Here is a 23327-nt window from a genome sequence, read left to right on the forward strand (position 1 = left end):
TGTGAGCATATGTTTTACTGAGTATGGAGAGAATCTGGTCAGGTTGCAATTGCCAGCATACAAACTTATACCTATCCCTATGGAAATCTGCATGTTTACTATTCTCTGAAGAACTCCATTAAACACAAGTGGGCAAGAAAAATGCACTAGATATAACAAGGGAAGTAGAGTAGAGGCACATTTCAGGGTACATGGACCTCTTGTTCTAGTGGAGGAAGACTAAATTTTCTAGAAATAAAATTCCTTTTGACCGTAAGTACTGTTGACAACAATAGTCTCCATGATTCAATTTACTCTTAAAAGGAAAAGCTCTTTCATGTGTAACTGAAATTCCTGCCAGTTGTCAAAGCTCCAGAATTATCAAGTTGTACTCCTGAACTCCCCATCTGCTGTGGTGAGCTTTAGGCAGCATGTTCTCTCCCTCGTTCCCTTCACCCACGTATTTCTATAGGTGGCACTAAACAGCACATTTTCCTTCAGACAATCTGCAACACAGTGTAGTGAAAATGCAACAGAGGAGGGAGAACATGTGGTCAAGTGGAGCAGAGGTGGGAGGAGCATAGACAACAAAATAAATCAAAACCAGGGAAATGCACAGAAAAGGAAAAAAGGAAGAAGCATAAAAGAGAGAGAGGAAAAGAATGTAATAGAGATACAGCAAATGTACCAGAGGATGGAGTGACAGGACAAGGGGGATGGAGCAGAAGGCACTGATCAATTGCAAGTGGTGGGGCTTCAGCCAAAAAAGGCCCAGGAATTACTTCACCAGCTTTACTTTCTTGCTGACTAGAAAACACCACCTGCACTTGAAAGGGAGAAGTGACAAAGTGAACTCACAGTTCTTTTCCAATCAATATGCTCATGGTTTAGGTTTGCACCATCCAACAGTATGCTAGAACCTCATGGCTTGTCTCCTTTTGGTTGCCTTCTTCAGCCCCTTTACCTGTGGATCATATTGAAAAGATGGCTGCAGAGTGCATGAAGGACCTGAATGAAGAGGAGGAGGAGGAGGAGGGTTTGGAGGAGGATACGGACCTTTTGGTATGTACTTACTGCCAGTGGAATTCAATCTTTTATGGAGTAAACTCTGTGAGCAACAAAACCCCTCAACTTTTTGAAGGGAAATTAAGACATGGCAAAACTTGCGGCTGATTTAAACATTTTTGAATGGTCGGACGCTGTCCATACCAAAATGAGAACAGTACCTGACTACAAATGTATGTGTGAATATGGTTCTTAGAGGAGATGGGGAGAGAGGAAAATCCCAGTCCGTGTGAAGTTAGGGAAACATGGCTGAAATCCTTTGTTAGAAGGAGTACAGGGGGATCCAGAGGCGGATTGAGTGAACGGGCTTTTTTATTGCGGTACTTGTTCCCCTTGACCCAATTGTCAAGTAAGCACTGAATTAGTTACAGCACACTCTCTTTTTATTAAAGTTAGTATGTAAATACCTACATTTACTGCAACACTTCTAAAATCCTTATTGAGTAATATGAACACCCATACAATAAATATAATTATCCCTGCACCTGTTTACAGCATTAAGCGTATTCTACAGACATTTCTATTTTGAAAATACATTTCTTTGCAATAATTGTATCCACTTATTCCCTTAATTAGCAGTTTGCAGGGAAGGGAGGAAGGGGCAATGACCCCAAGCTTGTTTAGGTAGCTGGGAATGGAAGGGAGGGGGGAGGCACTACTGCTCTGCATGTTCCTTATGCAGCTGCAATGCTTATCAATCCTTAACAAGCAGAAGGGAAGGGGTAGCACTTTATCTATCAAGCACAGAAGCAGTGCTTGCCTGTACCTCTACTCCCTAATGCCATGTCTGCACACCAGCGGTTTCTTAGGTTTCTACTTAACCCTTACATGTCCCAACATCCTTTTAGCAATCATTCTACTTATAGTTATGTCTAGGACACTTCTGCTGTGTGTGTGGCCAGGGCCTAATAACCATATCCTTGAGCTATAATGGTTTTTGTGTTGTGTGTGAGTGGATTGTATGGAGGGGGCACTAAACTACACTTAGTATGATCATTAGTCAAGGATGACTATTTGGAGGTTTGAAGTTGGGGTTTAGACAGCCTTTGAAAAGATACGATCCTTGTCTTAAGTACTGCATGTTCTTCAGTTCTCAAATAGAGAGCTACCCAACAAAAGGGTTATGTAAGAGACCTTAGCCTGTATGTTGAGCTGTGAGCTCCCCAGGAATTGCCTTCGTATTGTGCCTGAACATTTCCACTCCTGGCCAGAACCAGAGTATATGAAGTCAGCTGCAAAACAAATTAAAATTAGGTAAGGCAGGAGAAGTTTAGTGACATCAAAGACTATTTGAGGTTTAACTAGTTTCTAGAGCCAGGAGGTACGTACTTTCTCCAGACCAGCTCTTGCACCCCTGTTTATTATCACTTGCCAGTGTCCCGTGGAGATGTGTTATTCTTGACACAAACTGGCAGATAATCTACACTGAAACATTACCTTGGGCAAAAGGCTTCAGGATGTGAATCATTCTTTTCACTGTGGCAGTAGGGAGGTGCTTTAGTTCCTGCAGCATCTGTTCACATGGTACCGAAAGCAGAGCATGCTTTACAGTAACCACCTCACTGATTCTTGCTCTAGGCAGAGTTGCAGGAAGTTCTGGGCAAGCAAGACGAGACCGAAAGTGGTGAGGATGAAACCGTAGCGATGGAGGTGCCAGCAGCTCCACCAGTAATACAGCAGCAATGTGAACTGCAGGCAGAGGTAAGAAAGAGATGTGTGTTTGACTTGGAGTTCCACCGAATCATTCTCACTGTGCAGTTTATAACATGACAAGCTCACTTTATATTCTGGCTTATTTTGTACCTCTGTTTGTTTCCTGCTGGAAGCTGACACTATATTGATATAGTTAGATTTCATCTTGCATTGTTCTTCGGATGAATTTGGTGTTTGTGAAAACAAGGAACTAATACTGCCAGACAGAGTCAAACATAATATACATTGTAAGCTCTTCTGGCAAGGATTTTGTCTTGCTGCCTTAGCACATCCATGGTGTTATATAAATAATAGTAATGTGTGCACACTTCTTTTGTACAGCTTACAGCTCTGCTATTGCTCCTTAATTCCCTTTTATAGTGTTCTTGTTATGAATCTAGAAACGCCACACAGTTCTGCTATGCTACACTACACATAACAGTAGTAATACCTAGTTTTTATATAGTGCTTTTTCAGTACACCTCAAAGTGCTTTACAGTGGAGGTCAGTATGATTATCATTTTACAGGTGGCACAGAAAGGGGAAATGACTTTCCCAAGATCACCCAGCAGGCCAAGGCAAAGCTAGGAATGGCATCCAGGTCTCCTGAGTCTCAGTTGAGGGCTCTATCCACTAGACCATACTGCCTCCCTCACATGGCCTATAATATCCTATAATCAAATAAGCAGCAAGATGGCAACTGCTTGCAGGAGAGGGGCACACAGCCACCCCTGTAACCTGTTCCACAGGTCAGAGGAGCACCAACCTGAGTCCAAGGGGTTCTGTTTGTTTTCCCACCCTACCTGGACCCGACACTCCATAGTTGGGTCCGTTGGGTTCGGGTCAGATTGCAGAGCTCTACTGTTCACCACGCACAGAAACCTCAGTCCTGATTTCCAGCATTCCAGTTATCTACCATCCCAGTGTTTTTTGCCCCTGTGCCCCACACCCAACCTTTTATCAGTGTACCTGAATCCTTACCTGCAGTAGCCACTGCTGTTTAATCCTGAGGCCTCTCCTAAGCAGGCTGTCAGTGGTGCTGAGTTACGTAGAATTTCAGAATCTGTTTACTATTGAATTTGTCTATGCAGGCAGGTTCTTCGTTCAGTTGTTGCTTTTCTTCTGTTTTCATACAATACAGATTTCAGGACTTCCATGCATTGTGCACATTAATAAATAGGGCAGGAGTAGGTCTGTGTACAAATAATGGCAATAATTACATCAGGAGCCAGCTGACAGGTCAATTTGACAACCACAGTGCTTATAAGTAGTGGATGGTAACTGGTTGTTTCTGTTGCTTGTTTCACTGTGCAAGTCCCAAACTGCAGACTTTCCAGCTTACAAGGGGAGGTGGGAAGAGATCTTGTATTGAAGCCAATTTGTGAGAATCCTCGAAAGATGTAAAGTTAAGATGGTGAAGAAAACAAACATTCGCACCTCAGAATAACACCCAGCCCTCCTGGGCACATGATGTCTGAGAGGCATCACTGTTCTCCTTCATCTAGTCCTAACCACCCAGTCTCTGGTAACCCTGTGGCTGTAAGTTTCCTAAACTACTCCACCCAATTCTCTCTATTGCTCCTTTGATAGGAAGCCCAGAGATGGATCCAGGAAAATTAGTGCTGTACAAGTGCCCTTCTGTTTCAGAGAAATTTTTCCATTTCCTGCTGTCTTGATTCCTGAGCCCAGTCTGTGTGTGTGTGTTATTTTGTACAGAAGGGATATGCTTACTTTTCAGTGGTAAGGTGAAGCATGTATAATTTGGGAAAATTAAATAATGTGCCTTACTCCTCGTCCCGCCTCCCCACCCCCCCCCCTTTTTTTTTTTTTTGAGATCACATCTCCTGCTGTTTCCAGTGAATTACAGCGGACCATAGAGGACAGAATTGCTAATTATAAGGCAGCAATCTCTAATGCAAAGGAGGCAGACGAGAGTGGCAAAGTGCGACGGTACGAAAGAGGCCTCAAGGTATGTTGGATTCATTACACGAAGGATTGGGAGGGGCTTTCAGTGGAAGAGGACAGTCCTTGTTAAATGTAGGATAGAATTGATTCAATATATTACTTAGTGCTTTCTGGGTCTTATGACTGCAAATGTTGTGTGCAGGAGAGACTAAGGAGACTGTGCCATGTGTTCTTTGAGTTCTAATTTGAAGCAATCCTGTCAAATAGATTAGGCTTAAAATGTAGGTCATGTATAAACATGATTTTCAAGGGTCAGTGGAAATGTTTCCATTCACCTTTCTTTATTTGAAATCCAAGGGAAAAGTATTTAAACAATCCCCTGCAGTGTTTGTAATCTCGCATTGTAAGATTTTGCTAGGACATATGAGAGTCAGGAACTGAGCTGCACTATAAACAAGGAAACTGATGAGTATATCTTCATATTCCAAGATGACTGCAAACAGTAATTCAACACTATAAATAGTAAAAGCAGCACCTTATAGACTAACAGACGTTTTGGAGCATGAGCTTTCGTGGGTGAATACCCACTTCGTCAGATGCGTGCCACAGGACTCTTTGCTGCTTTTACAGATCCAGACTAACACGGCTACCCCTCTGATACTTGACACTATAAATAGTAGACATGAAATCTGATTCTAAAAATCCTTCCAGTTCTGATATGGTGCTACCACAGAGTAATTAATTTTTGTTTGAAAATTGGGGGATAAATTCAATAGTGAAATAAGCAGGTCATGCATGATACATGTTTGGACTAATTCACATCCAATGTGTGTACGTGGTAAAGTGGTGTCCCAAATTTGGCATTCAGTAGATGTGTGCAGACTGAAGGTAACTTACATGCCATTTTCTGACCAACTTGTGTCACTGCTGAATTTGGCCCTCTGACTTCTATGAGGGTCACACCCACTTGCGCTAGATCTGAATTTGGCCTGTGTTTATTAAAGTAACAGTGTGAACCCTTTGAATAAATTATTGTAACTTCCCTAGCACATGTAGCTGTTTATTTTTTAAAACTTCCTTTCCCAGGTACCAACCTTCCACTTGCTTTGCTAAATTGCTCGTTTGCATTGAAGGAAGGAATCCCTCTGAGTGCCTCAGCTGCACTTATAATGAAAATGGGAACAGTCTCTCTCCCAATATGGCTATTGTAGATTGCAGTAAGAACAGTTTCATCTGGTTTTGCCTCTTCTCAGCCAAACCAGTGGCATTTGCTGTTTGAGTCTGCTGTGGCAGGTGATTCTTGCTGTGCAAGAGAAGTTTGTTGTGAATTCCCTGGTTCTTTGCCTTCTGCTCCACCATGTCTCATATTCCAACTAGCTCTACGTTTTGTTCCAAAGCTTTAGAGATCAGTGCTTCCCAGTGAGGGAAGAACCTTATATCTTCTTAAATGTTAAATGGCTTGGTGTACATAAGGGGTCAAGAGAGAGCCAGACTTGGAAGAAGAAATGTGCAGACTGGAAGAGCTCTATGTCCTGTCCAATTCATTCTAGCCTTGGAGGAAATGTACATGCAGTCATTCCCTAAGGGAAAAACCCAAAAGCCTGCTTTATCCAATCTAGAAACTTACTGTCTTACTGAGGTTTCATATTTTGTTGTTGTTTTTCCAATGTGGGAAGTTTCCACAAAGCCTGCCACCAGCCTATGAGATCCCGGTGTCACAGTTAAGAATAGAGTAGAACTCCCTTCACAGTCCAAAGCTGTTCCTTGATTGTCCGAAAGACTGGCTTCTGAGCATCATGTACACAAGAATAGCACAAGCGTATAGGGACAAAAAGGCACAAAATGAGTTACACCTAGCAAGACAAATATACAGTGTGACCTGTAGGTGCCTAGGGTATCCCACACTGAAAATGCCAAGGTCAGGACAGGCTGCAAATGGAGAGCAGATTCTCCCAAAATTGGTGGTTAACACTGAAGTTAGACTCACCAACCTGTGCACTTGATTCCCCACACTGGTTATCAAGAAGCTGAAAAAGAAATCACACAGCCCCCTTTACTGCATTCCCGTTCTCCGGTTACCAATTAGCACACACATCCTATAAGGTGAGAAGTTACTTAAAACTCTTCTCACTATACAAATATGTTCTTTTGATCCCCAAAGAGCCAGCCACATCACCAGATCAATATTAGTTTGGATCTTACCCAAAATATCATGCTGTCAGCCAATCTTTTAATATCTAAAACTAAAGGTTTATTAGACAAGATAAGAACAAGATGAGAGTCATTAAATTGTCAAACTGTCAGATACATACGACTTCAGAATCCATATATCAGGTTCTCAGCAGCATTGGTGAGTTTGTTGGCATGTGAAATCCCTCTGGAATACATCCAAAGCTTAGATGGATTGTTCAATCCTTTGTTCAAAGCTTTAGTTTGTAATTAAGTTACTCCAGAGGTGGGAAGCAGCACTGAAGACAAAATGGAGATGAGGCAGCTCCCTTTTATGTCCTTTGCCATGTGGCTTATACATCCTTTGTTCCAAACACAAGCTCAGCACATGGCATGGAAAAGCCTTGGAACCCCCTGTCCGTAGGCATGTGTCATAAACAGATAGCTAAGGGTTAATGTCTCTTTCACCTGAAGCACCTGACCAGAGGACCAATCAGGAAACCGGATTTTTTCAACTTTGGGTGGAGGGAAGTTTGTGTCTGGGTCTTTGTTTTCTGGCTGCCTGCTTTCTCTGAGCTTTGGAGAAGTAGTTCTGTTTTCTAATCTTCTGTTTCTAAGTGTAAGGACAAAGAAATCAGATAGTAAGTTATATGGTTTCTTTTCTTTGGTATTTGCATGAATATAAGTGCTGGAGTGCTTTGATTTGTATTCTTTTTGAATAAGGCTGTTTATTCAATAATCTTTTAAGCAATCGACCCTGTGTTGTGTCACCTTAATACAGAGAGAACATTTGTATGTATTTTTTCTTTCTTTTTATATAAAGCTTTCTTTTAAGACCTGTTGGAGTTTTTCTTTACTTCAGGGAAATTGAGTCTGTACTCACCAGGGAATTGGTGGGAGGAAGAAATCAGGGGAAATCTGTGTGCGTTGGATTTGCTAGCCTGATTTTGCATTCCCTCTGGGGAAATAGGAAAGTCCTTTTTGTTTCCAGGACTGGGAACGGAGAGGGGGAGTCACTCTGTTTGGATTCACAGAGCTTGTGTCTGTGTATCTCTCCAGGAGCACCTGGAGGGGGGGAAGGGAAAAAGGATTATTTCCCTTTGTTGTGAGACTCAAGGGATTTGGGTCTTGGGGTCCCCAGGGAAGGGTTTTCAGGGGGACCAGAGTGCCCCAAAACACTCTAATTTTTTGGGTGGTGGCAGCAAGTACCAGGTCCAAGCTGGTAACTAAGCTTGGAGGTTTTCATGCTAACCCCCATATTTTGGACGCTAAGGTCCAGATCTTGGACTAAGGTTATGATATGGTGTAGCAGCGGTTGGGAGATAGACAGAATCCAAAAGCCAGTAGGAATATTATATTTTCTTTTCTCTGCTAAGGGCTTTTTAGCACAGAGAAACAGTTTGGTTTTAAAAGGGAACCAGAGAAAAAATTTTTTTTTCTGCTCTCTCTGGCAGTTTGTGGCTTGCATGTTAAGCAAGAAGTCGTTAAGGCGCTATCACAAGTCTTTTGTCACACAATAGCACTCCCATTGAGAGTCATTACCGGCACTATATAAATGCAAATAAAGTGGTTTTTCAGGTTTACTTAACATTGAAGATTAGCTAAAGGCACTGTTGCTAGGCAGACTTCAGGAGGCAACAGAGAACCTGCAGTTCACAAGATCTGGACCTTAGCGTCCAAAATATGGGGGTTAGCATGAAAACCTCCAAGCTTAGTTACCAGCTTGGACCTGGTACTTGCTGCCACCACCCAAAAAATTAGAGTGTTTTGGGGCACTCTGGTCCCCCTGAAAACCCTTCCCTGGGGACCCCAAGACCCAAATCCCTTGAGTCTCACAACAAAGGGAAATAATCCTTTTTCCCTTCCCCCCCTCCAGGTGCTCCTGGAGAGATACACAGACACAAGCTCTGTGAATCCAAACAGAGTGACTCCCCCTCTCCGTTCCCAGTCCTGGAAACAAAAAGGACTTTCCTATTCCCCCAGAGGGAATGCAAAATCAGGCTAGCAAATCCAACGCACACAGATTTCCCCTGATTTCTTCCTCCCACCAATTCCCTGGTGAGTACAGACTCAATTTCCCTGAAGTAAAGAAAAACTCCAACAGGTCTTAAAAGAAAGCTTTATATAAAAAGAAAGAAAAAATACATACAAATGTTCTCTCTGTATTAAGGTGACACAACACAGGGTCGATTGCTTAAAAGAATATTGAATAAACAGCCTTATTCAAAAAGAATACAAATCAAAGCACTCCAGCACTTATATTCATGCAAATACCAAAGAAAAGAAACCATATAACTTACTATCTGATTTCTTTGTCCTTACACTTAGAAACAGAAGATTAGAAAACAGAACTACTTCTCCAAAGCTCAGAGAAAGCAGGCAGCCAGAAAACAAAGACCCAGACACAAACTTCCCTCCACCCAAAGTTGAAAAAATCCGGTTTCCTGATTGGTCCTCTGGTCAGGTGCTTCAGGTGAAAGAGACATTAACCCTTAGCTATCTGTTTATGACACGCCCCCCAAATTGCAGACAGTGGGGAAGCTCACTGGCGGCGATTTCCTTCTAGAACTTGAAAATAAACAGATTAATACAACACATGCACCTTTACATATACCCCTAAGTAGATAACTAACAGACTTCTACATTTTAAGAACACTTTTTAACTACTGAATTCTGGGAAACTCTCACGGGAGAGTGCATCAGCTACTTTATTAGAAGCTCCTGTGATGTGTTGAATTTCAAAATCAAAATCTTGGAGAGCTAAACTCCAACGAAGAAGTTTCTTGTTGTTCCCCTTGGCAGTATGAAGCCACTTTAGTGCAGCATGGTCAGTTTGTAGTTGGAACCGCCGTCCCCAAACATATGGGCGTAGCTTTTCCAGAGCGTACACAATGGCATAGCATTCCTTTTCACTGACTGACCAGTGACTTTCCCTCTCAGACAGTTTTTTGCTGAGAAACACGACAGGATGGAAGTTGTGATCTGTTGCTTGCTGCATGAGCACTGCTCCTATACCACGCTCAGATGCATCTGTGGTTACTAGGAATGGTTTGTCAAAATCCAGGGCCCTGAGTACAGGGACAGACATGAGCGTTGCCTTAAGCTGGGTAAAGGCTTTTTGACACTCATCAGTCCACTTAACGGCATTTGGCTGGGTTTTTTTTGGTTAGGTCGGTCAATGGGGCAGCGATTTGGCTGTAGTGTGGTACAAATCGCCTATAGTATCCGGCCAAGCCTAAGAAGGATTGGACCTGCTTCTTGGACCGTGGGACAGGCCACTTTTGGATAGCATCCACCTTGGCCTGTAGGGGGTTTATGGTTCCTCGACCCACCTGGTGCCCCAGGTAAGTCACTCTGTTTTGGCCTATTTGACACTTTTTGGCCTTAACAGTTAGTCCGGCCTGCCTGATGCGCTCAAAGACCTTTTCCAGGTGTAGTAGGTGTTCGGGCCAGGAGTCTGAAAAAATGGCCACATTATCGAGGTAGGCAACTGCAAATTCTCCCAGTCCAGCTAGTAGACCATCTACCAGCCTCTGGAAGGTGGCGGGTGCATTTCGAAGGCCGAAAGGAAGGACATTGAATTCATACACCCCCGCATGGGTGACGAATGCTGACCTCTCCTTGGCAGGTTCATCTAGCGGTACTTGCCAGTACCCCTTGGTTAAGTCTATTGTAGAGATGAACTGGGCACGTCCCAACTTCTCCAATAGCTCATCGGTGCGTGGCGTTGGATAGTTGTCCGGACGAAAAGCCTTGGAACCCCCTGTCCGTAGGCATGTCCCTACATGTCCTGCTAACTCATAGATGTAACCGTTGCTTTCTCTCAATGGGTTCATTGTATAGCTGATAGCCTTTGATAGGCCATCAAGCAGGCTAGATAGTACTGATGCCAATCTGTCTGGTGATGTCACCCAGAAACACAGCACAAAGTTTGAGATACAGATATAGCTCACATATTTATAATTCATAGTACAAAGATGATACATACATACAAGCATGATTATTATATTTAGCAAATCATAACTTTTCCACTGATACATGGCATAATTTTTTAAGATTTATAGCAATTTTATAATTAGGGCCCTACCAAATTCATGGCCTTGAAAAACGTGTCATGGACTGTGAAATCTGGTCTCCCCCCATGAAATCTTGTCTTTTGTGTGCTTTTGTCCTATACTATACAGTTTTTATGGGGAAGACCCGTATTTCTCAAATTGGGGGTTGCAAGGTTATTTTAGGGGGGTCACAGTATTGCCACCCTTACTTCTGCGCTGCCTTCAGAACTGGGTGGCCGGAAATTGGCAGCTGCTGACTTGAGGGCCCAGATCAGCAGGCAGCAGCACAGAAGTAAGTGCAGCAATACCATACTCTGCCATCCTTACTTCTGTGCTGCTGGTGGTGGAGGGTCTGCCTTCAGAGCTGGGCTTCCGTCCAGCAGCCGCCACTCTCCAGCTGTCCAGCTCTGAAGGCAGTGCCACTGCCAGAAGCAGTGCTGAAGTGAGGGTAGCAGTACCACAACCCACCTTGCAATAATCTTGTGCCCCCGCCCCCAACACACACAACTCCTTTTTGGATCAGGACACCTACAATTACAGCACTGTGAAATTTCAGATTTACATAGCCGAAATCATGACATTTATGATTTTTAAAATCCTGCCACTGTGAAATTGACCAAAATGGACTGAGAATTTGGTAGGGCCCTATTTATAATATTTGTATCAGTAATATTACAAATGATTACTCATATTCCATACAGTGTCATGCAAAGCAATAAGGTAACATTCTATAAATGATATTAGGAGCAAGAGAAAGACAAAGGAAAATGTAGGTTCTCTGCTTGGTGTGGAAGCAGTGCTCATAACTGGTGGCATCAAGAAGGCTGAGGTGTTGAAGCAAAATAGGCATTAAGTCTTCACTAAAAAAATTAATGGTGACCAGGTACTCAACACTGTAGTAACAAGAGAGAAGGAATGCAAGCCAAAACTGGGAAGGAACAGGCTAAAGAATATTTAGATAAGTTAGAGGTATTCAAGTCTGCAAGTCTGATGATATTATCCTAGGGTACTTAAGGAGCTACCTGAAGCAATCTTAGAACCATTAGCACTTTGAGAACTCATGGAGGAAGGGTGAGGTCCCAAAGGACTGGAAAAGGGCAAACACAGTACCTATCTTTGGCCTTGGCTACAGTGGTGCTTTACAGCGCTGCAACTTTCTCGCTCAAGAGTGTGAAAAAAAACATCCCCCTGAGTGCTGCAAGATACAGCGCTGTAAAGCGCCAGTGTAAACAGTGCCGCAGCTCCCAGCGCTACAAGCCAAACGCAATCAGGATGTGGAGTACGTGCAGCGCTGGGAGAGCTCTCTCCCAGAGCTGGCGCTGCGACCACACTCAAAACTTCAAAGCGCTGCCGCAGCAGCGCTTTGAAGTGCAAGTGTAGCCATACTCTCTTTTTAAACAAGGGAACAAAGATGACCCAGGGAATTAAAGATCAGTCTGCCAGACTTCAGCCCCTGGAAAGATACTGGAACAAATTATTAAACAATCATGTTGTAAGCACCTGAATGAACAAAGAACAAATCATGCAAAACCAACCTAATTTCCTCCTTTGACATGGTTACTGGGCTAATGGATAGGAGGGAGACAGTAGAGTAATACATCTTGATTTTAATTAGGCAGTTTTGACACAGTTCCACGTGACTTCCTCATAAACTCAAGCAATGCAGTCTATATTAAATTACTATAAGGTGGGTGAACAACTGGTTGAAAGACTGTACTCGAAGAGTAGTTATCTATAGTTCACTGTTGAACTGGCAGAGTGTATCTAGTGGGGTCGTCAGGGGTCAGTCCTAGATCTGGTACTATTCAATACTTTCATTAATGACTTGGTAATGGAGTGGAGAGTATGCTTATAAAATTTGAAAATGACATCAAGCTGGGAGCAGCTGCATGTGCTTTGGAGGACAGAATTAGAATTCAAAACTATCTTGACAAATTGGAGAATGGATTGAAATCAGGAAGATGAAATTCAGTAAAGGTAAGTGTAAAGTACTTGAATTAGGAAGGGAAAAAATCAAATGCAAAACTGAATAACTGGCTACATGAAAAGAAAATTATACTGGGTCACAAACTGAATATCAGTCAGCAATGTGGTGCAGTTGCAAAAAAAAAAAAAAAAAAGCTAGTTTTTGGGGGTATATTAACACTGGTGAGGCCTTTGTTCTGTGTTCAGTTTTGGATGCAACACTTTAGGAAGGATGTAGACATATTGGAGAGAGTCCAGAGGAAAGCTACAAAAATGATAAAAGGTTTAGAAAAGCTGGCCTATGAGGAAAGGTTAAAAAAACTAGGCACGTTTAGTCTTGAGAAAAGAAAACTATGGGGAGACCTGATAAGTCTTCAGATTTGTTTAGGGCTGTTATGAAGAGGACTATGATCAGTTGTTCTCCATGTCCACTGAATGTAGGAGAAGAAGTAATGGGCTTAAGGAGATTTAGGTTACATACACCTCTACCTCGATATAACACAAATTCGGATCTAATACGGTAAAGCAGCTCTCAGGGCGGGGTCTGCGTGCTCCGGCGGATCAAAGCAAGTTCGATATAACGTGGTTTCACCTATAAGATGGTAAGATTTTTTTGTCTCCTGAGGACAGAGTTTTATTTCGGGGTAGAGGTGTATTAGGAAAAACTTTCTAACTGTAGGATAGTGAAGCACTGGAATAGGCTTTCAAGGGAGATTGTGAAATCTCCTTCATTGGAGATTGTTTAAGAAAGGTTAAACACCTGTCAGTTATGGTCTGGGTTTACTTGGTCTTGTGCCAGCTAGGGGCTGGACTCCATGACTTTTCAAGGTCCCTTCCAGCCCTGCATTTCTATGGTTCTATGCTGGCATTTCTCTCCTATTCCACTGCATATGCTGATCTCACAGCACTCAAGTCTTTTCTGGGCCTGCAGCAGCAGTGGTGGGTGAGACTCTGTCTGGATAGATTTGAACCCAGATCTCCCACAGAGCTGGCCAATAATAGTTATGGCGTGATGACTAGTTTTCTAAAAGTACAAATTCCAGCCTTGTCATTGTTTGGGTTTTTTAATGTCTTGTTACCATTTTAGCCAGTGTAGAAGGTAAATGCATGTTTTGCTGTGAAGTCCATGTTACTTTTTTGGCTTTGTTGCCTAATCTAGGTGTTAAGTAGCCCCTGTAACGGGGATAATGTTTGGTGTTGGGATAAAGAATTGAGCTGAAATTGAGCTTTGTTTCTTAGCAAGGAGACTATGTAGTTCATGAGTTTGGAAATAGGAGCCAGGGGCCTTTCACCTCTCAAAAGCTGGTTCAAATCCAGTTCTGGCTGTTACCATCTGATGGCTGCCTGGGTCATCTGAAATGAGTTTGGTGATTGCATTCCAGATCTGCTGGACAGACATCTGCACTTACACCAAGATACCACACTGAAGGCTGTGTTTAAAATATACCTTGTATTACTACAAAAACTAGTTCCACAGTTGACACCGAATGGCTCACCTTTTGGAAGTCTGAGTCACAAAAGATTGATTGGGTAGAGACTGACATGTCTTCTCACTCCTAGAGGTAGGATCCTCTACCATCATGTATGTTGTGATACATTGACAGGGTAGAATGGAGGAAGCTTGTATTACTTGCTCTATAGAGAAAAATAGTTGCTGTGTGCTGCTGTGTCAATCTGGCATCTTTCACCAGGACTAAGACTCGCATGTGACCAAAAAAATAGGAGGAGGAAATACTAATGGGCAGAGATATCTAGTAGCTCTCCAAAAAGAATGACGTGGGTGGTTCCTGTTGTAAATAAGAATATGAGTTTGCTGAGTTGTGGTTTTTACACAAGTTATGTATCTGATGGAAATGCCAGTACCTGTTGACTTCACTCCTCAATTTTTGCTAGACACTGGAAACCATGCTGGCTGCAATGAAGAAGGGCAAAAAGATCAATGAGGAAGAAATGCCACCCCCTGTAGCATCAGGGAGAAGCTCTGCTAATATGGCTCAAGCCACAGGAGCTGTGCCAGAGAGTTTAGGTGATCCAACCAAAGTAATACCCAAGGAGAAAGCGGAATCCTCTGCAGACCATGAGCTACAGCCTGTCAATGATATGAAGTTGTCTCCGGGGCCAGCCTCTTTAGAATGTCATGCTGCTACTACTTCTGTCCTGGAAATGGGTACCACGTTACAAGATGGTAGGTAATTTCAACATGTCAGCCTTCCTTGGAGCACACATCTTCCCAGACAGTTTATGATTCAATAATACATTTCACTTCTATAGCACCTTTTACTTGAGCATATCAAAGTACTTTACAAATAGGATACTGAGGCACAGCGTTCATGACTTGCTCAGGGTCACTTAATTGAGTCAGTTGCAGTCAGGAATAGAACTTGTGAGTACTGGCTCCCAGACTTCGCTCTTAAGATATGCTATAGGCACAGGGTGAAGACTTCCTAAAGGTTCCTTCCTCTACTGAGGTGTCTGTTCATGTCTCTCATTATGGTCTCTCTGCCTCAGTTCCTCAGTCAATAAATTATGGTAATGCTTCCCTGCCTTGCAGAGGAGTTGTGAGGCAAAATTCACTGTTTGTAAAGAACTTTGTGATCTTAATGAAAGGCACTGTGGAATTGCACAGTGGTGGTTTGTTGTTGTTGCTGGAATTGCCTTGGTTGGCAGGACTTTTGGGGATGCCCCTGGTTAAAGAAGCCACTGTACATAATGTGGATGTGTGAGTCAAAGCAATAAGGAAATAATGGATCTGTGGATGTATGAGAATGTCAAAGGATGCAGATATCAGGTGCTTGTGTAAATTTTGATTTCATTCTTATGTAGATTCCCTTAGCACAAGCACACGAACACTACTGGTTACAAGACAGAAAGAGTATAAATTAGCAGCTCTGAAAGCCAAACAGCAAGGAGATCTGGAGAAGGCAAAAGAATATATGAAGACTGGCAAGGTATGCTATTCACAAACCAAGCTTCTGTGTTAGGAGTCTGAATCCTGGCAGATGCTCCCTGTGCTCACGTGGGTGCTCCTAATGATCACAAGTGGTTTCTGAACATACAAGAATAAGTCTCCTTTGGCTTTGTTTTTCTGTTTGTTTTAGAAATTTACAATGGTCTTAGAAGCACTAGACAGTGGACAGCTGGTGGACCTCCAGGATATGCCCCCAGCTCCACAAGGTAAGAGCAGAAGAATTTGTTAGATGGAGACTTCTTTTAAGCCTCCTGTTATCTAGTAACAAATGGGCATAGTGAGCTGAAGGGCCAGCGCCCATTTTAAAGTCATTCTCTTGAACCATCTGGGTTAGAAATGAGTGCTGAGAATCCCCACTTCCCAATGGTTTAAGGCAGTGGTTTTTGGACTCCATATTGTGGACCAAAGATTCTCTTGTGGACATCTTCCCTCCTAGTCCTGATTCCACACATTCCCTGCATCATCTCCAGTTCATGGCTATATGAAATAGCATTACTGGGATAAGATGAAGGAGTCAAGGTGGTCCTGAGCTTGCTGTAGTGCAGTGGGTGTAGCTACATTATTATACCTCCACCATTTTGTATGTCTTTCACACACCCACTCCATGCTGGGAAGTAGGAATTTACATTTCTTAGAACTGAATCTCTCCTTGTTACCTCCAACCTTTTTCATCTCTTGTCTTCCCTTAAATCTGTCCAGTTCACTTTGTGGTTTGGTTCTCTCAATTCTGGATGTCTTAAGTTTTATTCGCATTAAATAAAGATGCAAAGCACCACAGGGATGCAGAGAGGCTTTTGAGCATTTTTGTTTTTAAAAACCTGGAGAAATCTGAATGGTTTTGACTAGCCTACACATCAATCCTTGCAGGATAACACTTTTTTTCCATTGTGACAGAAGCTGCTCCACAAACTAAAGTAATAGAAACACTGATTGAAGTGACAGGTTGTAAGAGTGCCTTTCCTTTTAAAACGTCTACATTCTGATTTCATCTTCATTTCTACCTCCCTCCTTTCCCCTTACAACTCCCCTTCCCACCCTCCCCATACACTTGATTTCTGACCTGATTTTAGTGGCCGCTGTCTAGGAAACAGCTAAAACTAGTGATTGGTGCATAAACTATCTGCACGCTTCTAAAAATTACAGGTTCCAGTTGATATCAGGTGTAATTTTCTAATTCTTGTGGATTGTGAGATAGCAGCAGATAAAATGGTTAGTGGAAGGAGAAATGAGGAGGACAAGATGCTAATCAGAATGGTGTCATTTTTAAAGTCTATCACATGACCCAACAGTTACAGACATTTGGATGGACCATGACCCATGCTTTTAGGACTAGGAGAAATTTCTGATCTTGGAACAAACGGTGGTGTTAAAATATTTCAGTCCTGCAAAAGATTTAAACTGGATAAAAACTATACTCCCCCAACACTTGGCCTGTAGAATTCGCTGCTGTAGGATGTTGAGGCTGCTTAGTAAGATTCAGAAACATAATTGGACATAGCTTCAATTATGAAAAAGTGTAGTTACATTAGCTAGGATAAAAATGTTATAAGGGGTATAAATCCTTAGGACATAAAATGATCACTGGCTGGGGTCAGAGGAACATTTTTCCCCCATAGTATAATACTATATAAGTAAATATAACATTTGGAGGGGTGATTGGGGAGATTATCTTTTAAAGCATCCAGTGATGAGCACTGCCAGAGCTGGAATATCTTAACAGGTGGCGGGTTTTATCTATCCTTCTCTGGGAGGAAGTCCTCAAATTGTTAGCAAATTACCGAGATTGTTCACACATTCTTTCTTATATGCCAAAAATTCCTACCTAATATAGACTTAAAAATTGCCTCTTTCCTCACAGATCTGGAAAGCCTGGAAAAGAGACAGGCTCCATCAAACCGGATGGCATCTGTTCCCGCTGAAAATTCCAAGCCCCCCACAATGTTCAAACCTCAGGGCCATGAAGCCTCAGGTAGGATTTGTAAACAGGACTTCTCTGTAGTGAGTCTTACTCTTTTATGATATTCGGATGCTGGTCCAAGTTATACATAAATACTGGAATGGATAATGGAAGTCCATAATAAACTCTCTCTCTAATTCGAGCAGTGTCCCTATGGGTGTGCTACTGTAGGCGTACTTGCATCCCTAAGCTGCTGACTGGAGCATTTTGGTAGCAATATCCATTAGGCCCACACATGTGCTGTCTCTCCTTATGCCCTGCAATGAGGGTAGCCAGTGCATGTGGGCTAACCCCCTTCAGTTGCTTCTCAACTGCCCCAGCTAGAGACAGAGCTGTTAGCTGTCCATTAGTGACTATTATCTCATCCTTTTCTTTGTAGCCTAGAGCTTTATTTTTAGTAGTAGTTAGTCTAGTGTCTTTATTTTTTTACCTTTTCTTCTAATACGTATATATTTAGATAGTTTACTATTTTTTCATACCCACCCTTCTCACTGGCGGCTCTTCCCCCCACCAGGGTATGCTTGGTTATCCGGGTTTCGAGAAGTGCCTCTCGTGCAATGAGGCTATCACCATCGCAGACACACACTCACAGTACATTCGTTGGCTCAGGGAAGTACATGTCCCTCAAAATTGTGCTCTCTGCCAGCATCTTAGACCTCGGTCTCGCAAGGACAGGGAGCTGAGACAGAAGATTATATTCATGGAGGTGGCTCTCAGACCTTCTCTGGACCCACGCCAAGAGTCTCCAGGCAGATCTAAGGGTTGTGGGGTGAAGAAATCAGCTGCCAACTGTTCTCATAAGTCAAAAAAGAGAGCGGGAAGTCCTCAGAGCGAGCCACGAGCTAGCTGCAAATGATTCCTAGCACACTTGGTATCCTCAGGACCAATCCCCAAATAGGCCAAGCCCAGTATCTACAACTCAAGAAAACTGTTGGGGCAGGTAAGGTTGATGCGCCCACAAGCCCAATGAGCACGGGCACCAAGTCAATGGTACCTAAGAAGAAGGACAGGAGCAAACACTCCAAGGCACCCCCCGGTACGGTGATGCCCTGTCGGTACAGTGCTTCATCCAATCCTTGAACAGCCAGTTTGGACAATATCTCCAAACCCCCTGCCACTGCCAGTGGCATCGAGCTGGTTGGCACCATCACAATTCCAGCACTCAAGAGACCTCCATGTAATGAAGTGCCAGAGTCTCCTCTCCTCTCCTCTCTTCGATACCAGGACCCTCCACACACAGCCTCTGTCCGGCATGGGAGTCTTCCCTGCTGCCTTGCCACGCACCCCTGCCTTCTAGTGCAGATTCGTATGGGGAACCAGAGGACGGAATATCTTAGCGTATTTTCCAAGGTTCTTTCACTAGTGGCTGGCTATTTGTGCACCAGGGATCATGGTCTACCCTTGCCTAGACGATTGCCTCCTCAGAGCTCAGCCTTTCCAAGAGGCTCACTGAGTCACCAAAGCCACAGTTCTCTTGTTTACAGAACTGGGCCTTCAGATCATTGCTCAGAAATCAACCCTCACTCTAGTGCAGCGCCTGGAGTTTATAGGGGTTGACCTCAACACACTGTGGACCAGAGCCCTCCTACCTCAGCACAGGTCTCTCTGACTACACTCAGAAAGGCCATTCAAAACAGCCTACAAATATTACCCAGACATTTCCTACTCTTAGGGCTTATGTCAGCGGGCACAGTGGTAATATCTCACACCAGACTTCATATGCGGTGCCTTTAGATGTGGTTCAGCTTGGTTTACAGACCAAACAAAGGCAGACTAGACAAACCTCTGTCACTACCCACTAGGATCAAAATCTCCCTAGACCGGTGGAAAGACCAAGCCAACATTTGCAAAGGGATCCCCTTTGTGCAAAACTCCGTCATTGCTTCTTAACACCGATGCATCGCTCATAGGGTGGGGCACACATCTAAATGACCTTGTGACACAAGGAAAATGGTCACTCACTGAGATCTCTCTCCACATCAACTTCATCAAGCTAAGGGGGGGAGTCAGGAATGCCTGTGTCTACTTCCTCCTGCTGATCAAAGACAACATTGCCTGAATGTTCTACATAAATCGACGAGGGGGAGTCAGGTCTCCCTCCGTCTGTGAGGAAGCGATGAGACTGTGGAACTGGTGTATTTCCCACAATGTCACACTGTCAATGGCTTACCTCCCGGGTACATAGAACTCTATGGTGGACAGTCTGTCACAAATTCCCACATGACCACGAGTGGGAACTAGACTCCCTAGTACTTCACAAGCTATTCAGGCATTGGGGGACATCAACCACAGATTTGTTCACCGCTTACCTGAGCAAGAAATGTTCCCGCAGCCCCTTCCAGAGCAGGGATAGGACAATACTCCCTAGGCAATACTCTCCTTCTCCCTTGAAACAGGGACCTCCTGTACATCTTACCTCTCTTTCCCTTGCTATTGAAGGCCCTACTGAAAATAAAAAGAAAGGGAGCACGTCATTCTAATTGCTCTTATGTGGCCGAGACAAACCTGGTACCATTACCTGTCAGAGCTTGCAACATGCCCACCAATCTCTCTCCCACTCACTCTGCATCTCCTCTTATATAATAAAGATCATACTCTACATCCCAACCTGGTAATTCTCCACCTCAAGGCCTGGCTTCTTCTTGGTTCAAATACCTAGAGGGCACCTGTTTGATGGAAGTGCAAGAGGTATTATTACACAGCAGAAAATCCTCAACATAGCGTACTTAACTGCAAAAATGGTCCAGCTTTTGGATTTGGTGTACGTCCCAACAAATGTCTCTCCAACATCCACGACCTTTGCACACATCTTAGATTATGCACTGTCCGTAAAAAGACTAGGGCTGTGTAGAAGCTCTCTTAGAGTCACTTAGTGGCTTTAATAGCCTTTCACCATCCAGTAGAGGGGGTACCCAGTTCTGTCATACGTGACCACCAAAAGGTTCCTCAAGGGTTTAGTAAACCTCTTTCCACAAACTCAGCTTCCCACTTCCCATATGGGGCTTAAACCTGGTCCTGGTACTGAAAGGACTGACCAGGCATCCCTTCAAACCCATGGCCATTTGTTTGCTTACTTACCTCTCAGTGAAAACAGCCTTCCTGATAGGAATTACTTTGGCCAGGAGAATGGGAGAAATAGCAGTTCTGATGGCCCCCCCACCCCACCCCCCCCGTACCATATTGTTTTGGAATAAGGTTACGCTCAGACTACATCCAAAATTCATCCCTGAGGTAACCTCCCCATTCCACATGAATCAATTGATTCATCTTCCAACCTTCTATCCTAAGCCTCACTAAGACAACAGCGAGGCTATATTACATACCTGAGATGTCAGAGGGGCCTTGCCGTCCACCTGGACAGAATGAAGGCCTTCAGGAAGTCCCCCAGATTTTTCCCTCTGTTGTGGAAAGGTCCAAGGGCTTGGCAGTATCAGCCCAAAGGCTTTCCAAGTGGGTCTCAAACGATATCAGACAAGTTAGCAATATGACCCCTCTGGATGCTGTTTGTACACACTCCATAAGGTCATCTCCTCATCTGTTGCCTTCTTCAAGAATGTCCCTATATCAGAAATCTGTAGAGCAGTGTCATGGGCATCAGTCCATACCTTCGCAGAACATTATGCGATCACTGGGGACTGTGTCTCCAATGTCATTTTCGGCTCCACAGTACTGTCATCTGTAACTGACCTGACTCTGAAGTCTCAGGCCTCCATATGGGTACTGCATAGGAGTCACCTACAGTGGAGCGCTTATAGGAACACTACTTGAAGAAGAAGTTATACTCACCCTGTGCAGTGACGATGGTTGTTCGAGATGTGTCCCCCTGTGGGTGCTCTACAACCCATCCTCCTCTCCTCTGCTTCAGAGTACTTACCAATGACTCTGTGGTAGAGAAGAAACTAAAGAGAGTTAGCCCACATGGGCTGGCTAGCCTCATTGCAGGGCACAAGGAGAGAAAGTCATGTGCAGATCTGACGGACGCTGCTACCAAAATTCTCCAATGTATCAATGATTCTGCAGGAGGTTGGGGAAGGCAGGGAATGGAGGCAGCTAGCACATGTTCTGAAGTCTCAGTCGTGTGACATTTTATTGTCTATATTATTTTAGTGTCTGCTCAGCAGCCGAAAACTGTGCTGGAAGCTTTGCAGCAGAGGTTGGAGAAATACAGATCTGCAGCAGCACAAGCCAAAGCAAGTGGGGATGATCGTAAAGGCAGGATGCATGAGAGGATAGCCAAGGTAAAAGGGAAGCACAGCAAGTAGCTTGGCTTCTGGAGCTGGCCAGCAAAGCATTACAGTGTTTGAAATGTGTATATTGTCCTGCTAGCTGGAATTAGCTAAAATAGTTAAGCTGCTGCTCCTTCCTGCTCAGCACCTCTATCTCAATGAAATGCTTTATAAACCATTCACATACAACCCCACTGAAATTCAGTGCTTCTTCAAGGCAGAATAGTGTGGGAGGATGGAGACCTTTTGTCCAAAGACACTTGTGCAAACCCCTACATGGATATGGTGTTTTACGCCTCCATGTAGAACCTTGGTCTTTAAATTCCCATCCAGAGAATTCCTGCCTTGTAAACTGCCTATAGAATGTAGTGCTGACATAACTGACTAGAGGCTGAGTGTCTAAGGAGGAGTGGATCTTTAAAACATGATGTTTAGACTCCTCAGCCACCCCTTCTGGATGCATAATAGACTTTAAATCCAGTGTAACCTTTTTGATGCTGTTTCTCATGTGCCACTGCACAAGGTGGTGGGGCTCCTATGAAGGCGAGAGCACCAATTCCCTAAGTGGTGTTCATGGGATGGTGTCTAATGTATATCAAGCAATTTGTACTAGGCTCAATGGGACACAAGCAGTTAATGTGTGAACCTGTTGAAATTGAGGGATGTTAAGGTTTGGGTATTCAGACACTATTCTTCCATTTCTGTGGGCTTGAACACAGAGACATAGACATATAAGGGATCCCTTGTTGTGGGTACAATCATTAGTGCAGAATTGGAGGCTCACCACCAAAAAAACCCCAAATCCTGGGCTGAAAAATTGTCTCTAATTATCCAGTCCTTGGAGTTCTGAGGCTTTTTGCGGACACTCTTCTGCAGAGAAATATCTTTTGTTCTGTGTTTTGTTTATTGGTGGAGTATGAGGGAAAAGTTCATTGTCTAGGGTAGTTACTGTCATGACTGCCTGGCCAGTAATGGAATCTCTCTGGACCCCCTGTTCCATTACTGCACAGTCAAGCCTTCCTCAGCAGAGGAGTGTGGGCTGAAGGCAGAGCTGGGGGCAGAACTGGGGAAGGGGGAAGGAGCTGAGGCTAGAGTCGGAGCTGACCTGGAGGCAGGGAGGGAATGAGGGCAGAACTTGGGATGGGGGAGGAGCTGGGGCTAGGAAGTGAAGCTGGCCAGGAGACAGAGAGGGCCATTCTGAATGAGGGTGGAGTGGGCCGTGGCTGGGGAAACAGGGCCGCAGCTTGTGGGGTGGGGCCAGGGGCAGAGCTGGGTGGCACTCCTTCCCCGCCCCCCACATGGGGACTGACCTGGGCCCCCTATGCACCTCTCTGAATGTTCACAGT

At 43.9% G+C, this 23327-nt stretch overlaps 1 protein-coding gene across 5 annotated transcripts in view; it reads left to right on the plus strand.

Moving 5' to 3' along the window:
- Positions 1-23327, plus strand: part of CC2D1B (coiled-coil and C2 domain containing 1B) — a 70304-nt gene that overhangs the window by 14543 nt on the left and 32434 nt on the right. For 4 of the 5 annotated variants that reach the window (XM_030572114.1, XM_030572110.1, XM_030572111.1 and 1 more), the window contains 8 exons: positions 935-1041; positions 2623-2745; positions 4571-4705; positions 14724-15015; positions 15654-15778; positions 15929-16004; positions 17657-17767; positions 21863-21993. In XM_030572114.1, coding sequence (XP_030427974.1) covers positions 935-1041; positions 2623-2745; positions 4571-4705; positions 14724-15015; positions 15654-15778; positions 15929-16004; positions 17657-17767; positions 21863-21993 — 1100 coding nt within the window. Of the gene's footprint in view, positions 1-435; positions 827-934; positions 1042-2622; positions 2746-4570; positions 4706-14723; positions 15016-15653; positions 15779-15928; positions 16005-17656; positions 17768-21862; positions 21994-23327 lie in introns of those variants that run through there. The other variant, XM_030572115.1, reaches the window with a different exon arrangement.

Source organism: Gopherus evgoodei, chromosome 8, assembly GCF_007399415.2.
Source record: "Gopherus evgoodei ecotype Sinaloan lineage chromosome 8, rGopEvg1_v1.p, whole genome shotgun sequence".
NCBI lineage: Eukaryota > Metazoa > Chordata > Testudines > Testudinidae > Gopherus > Gopherus evgoodei.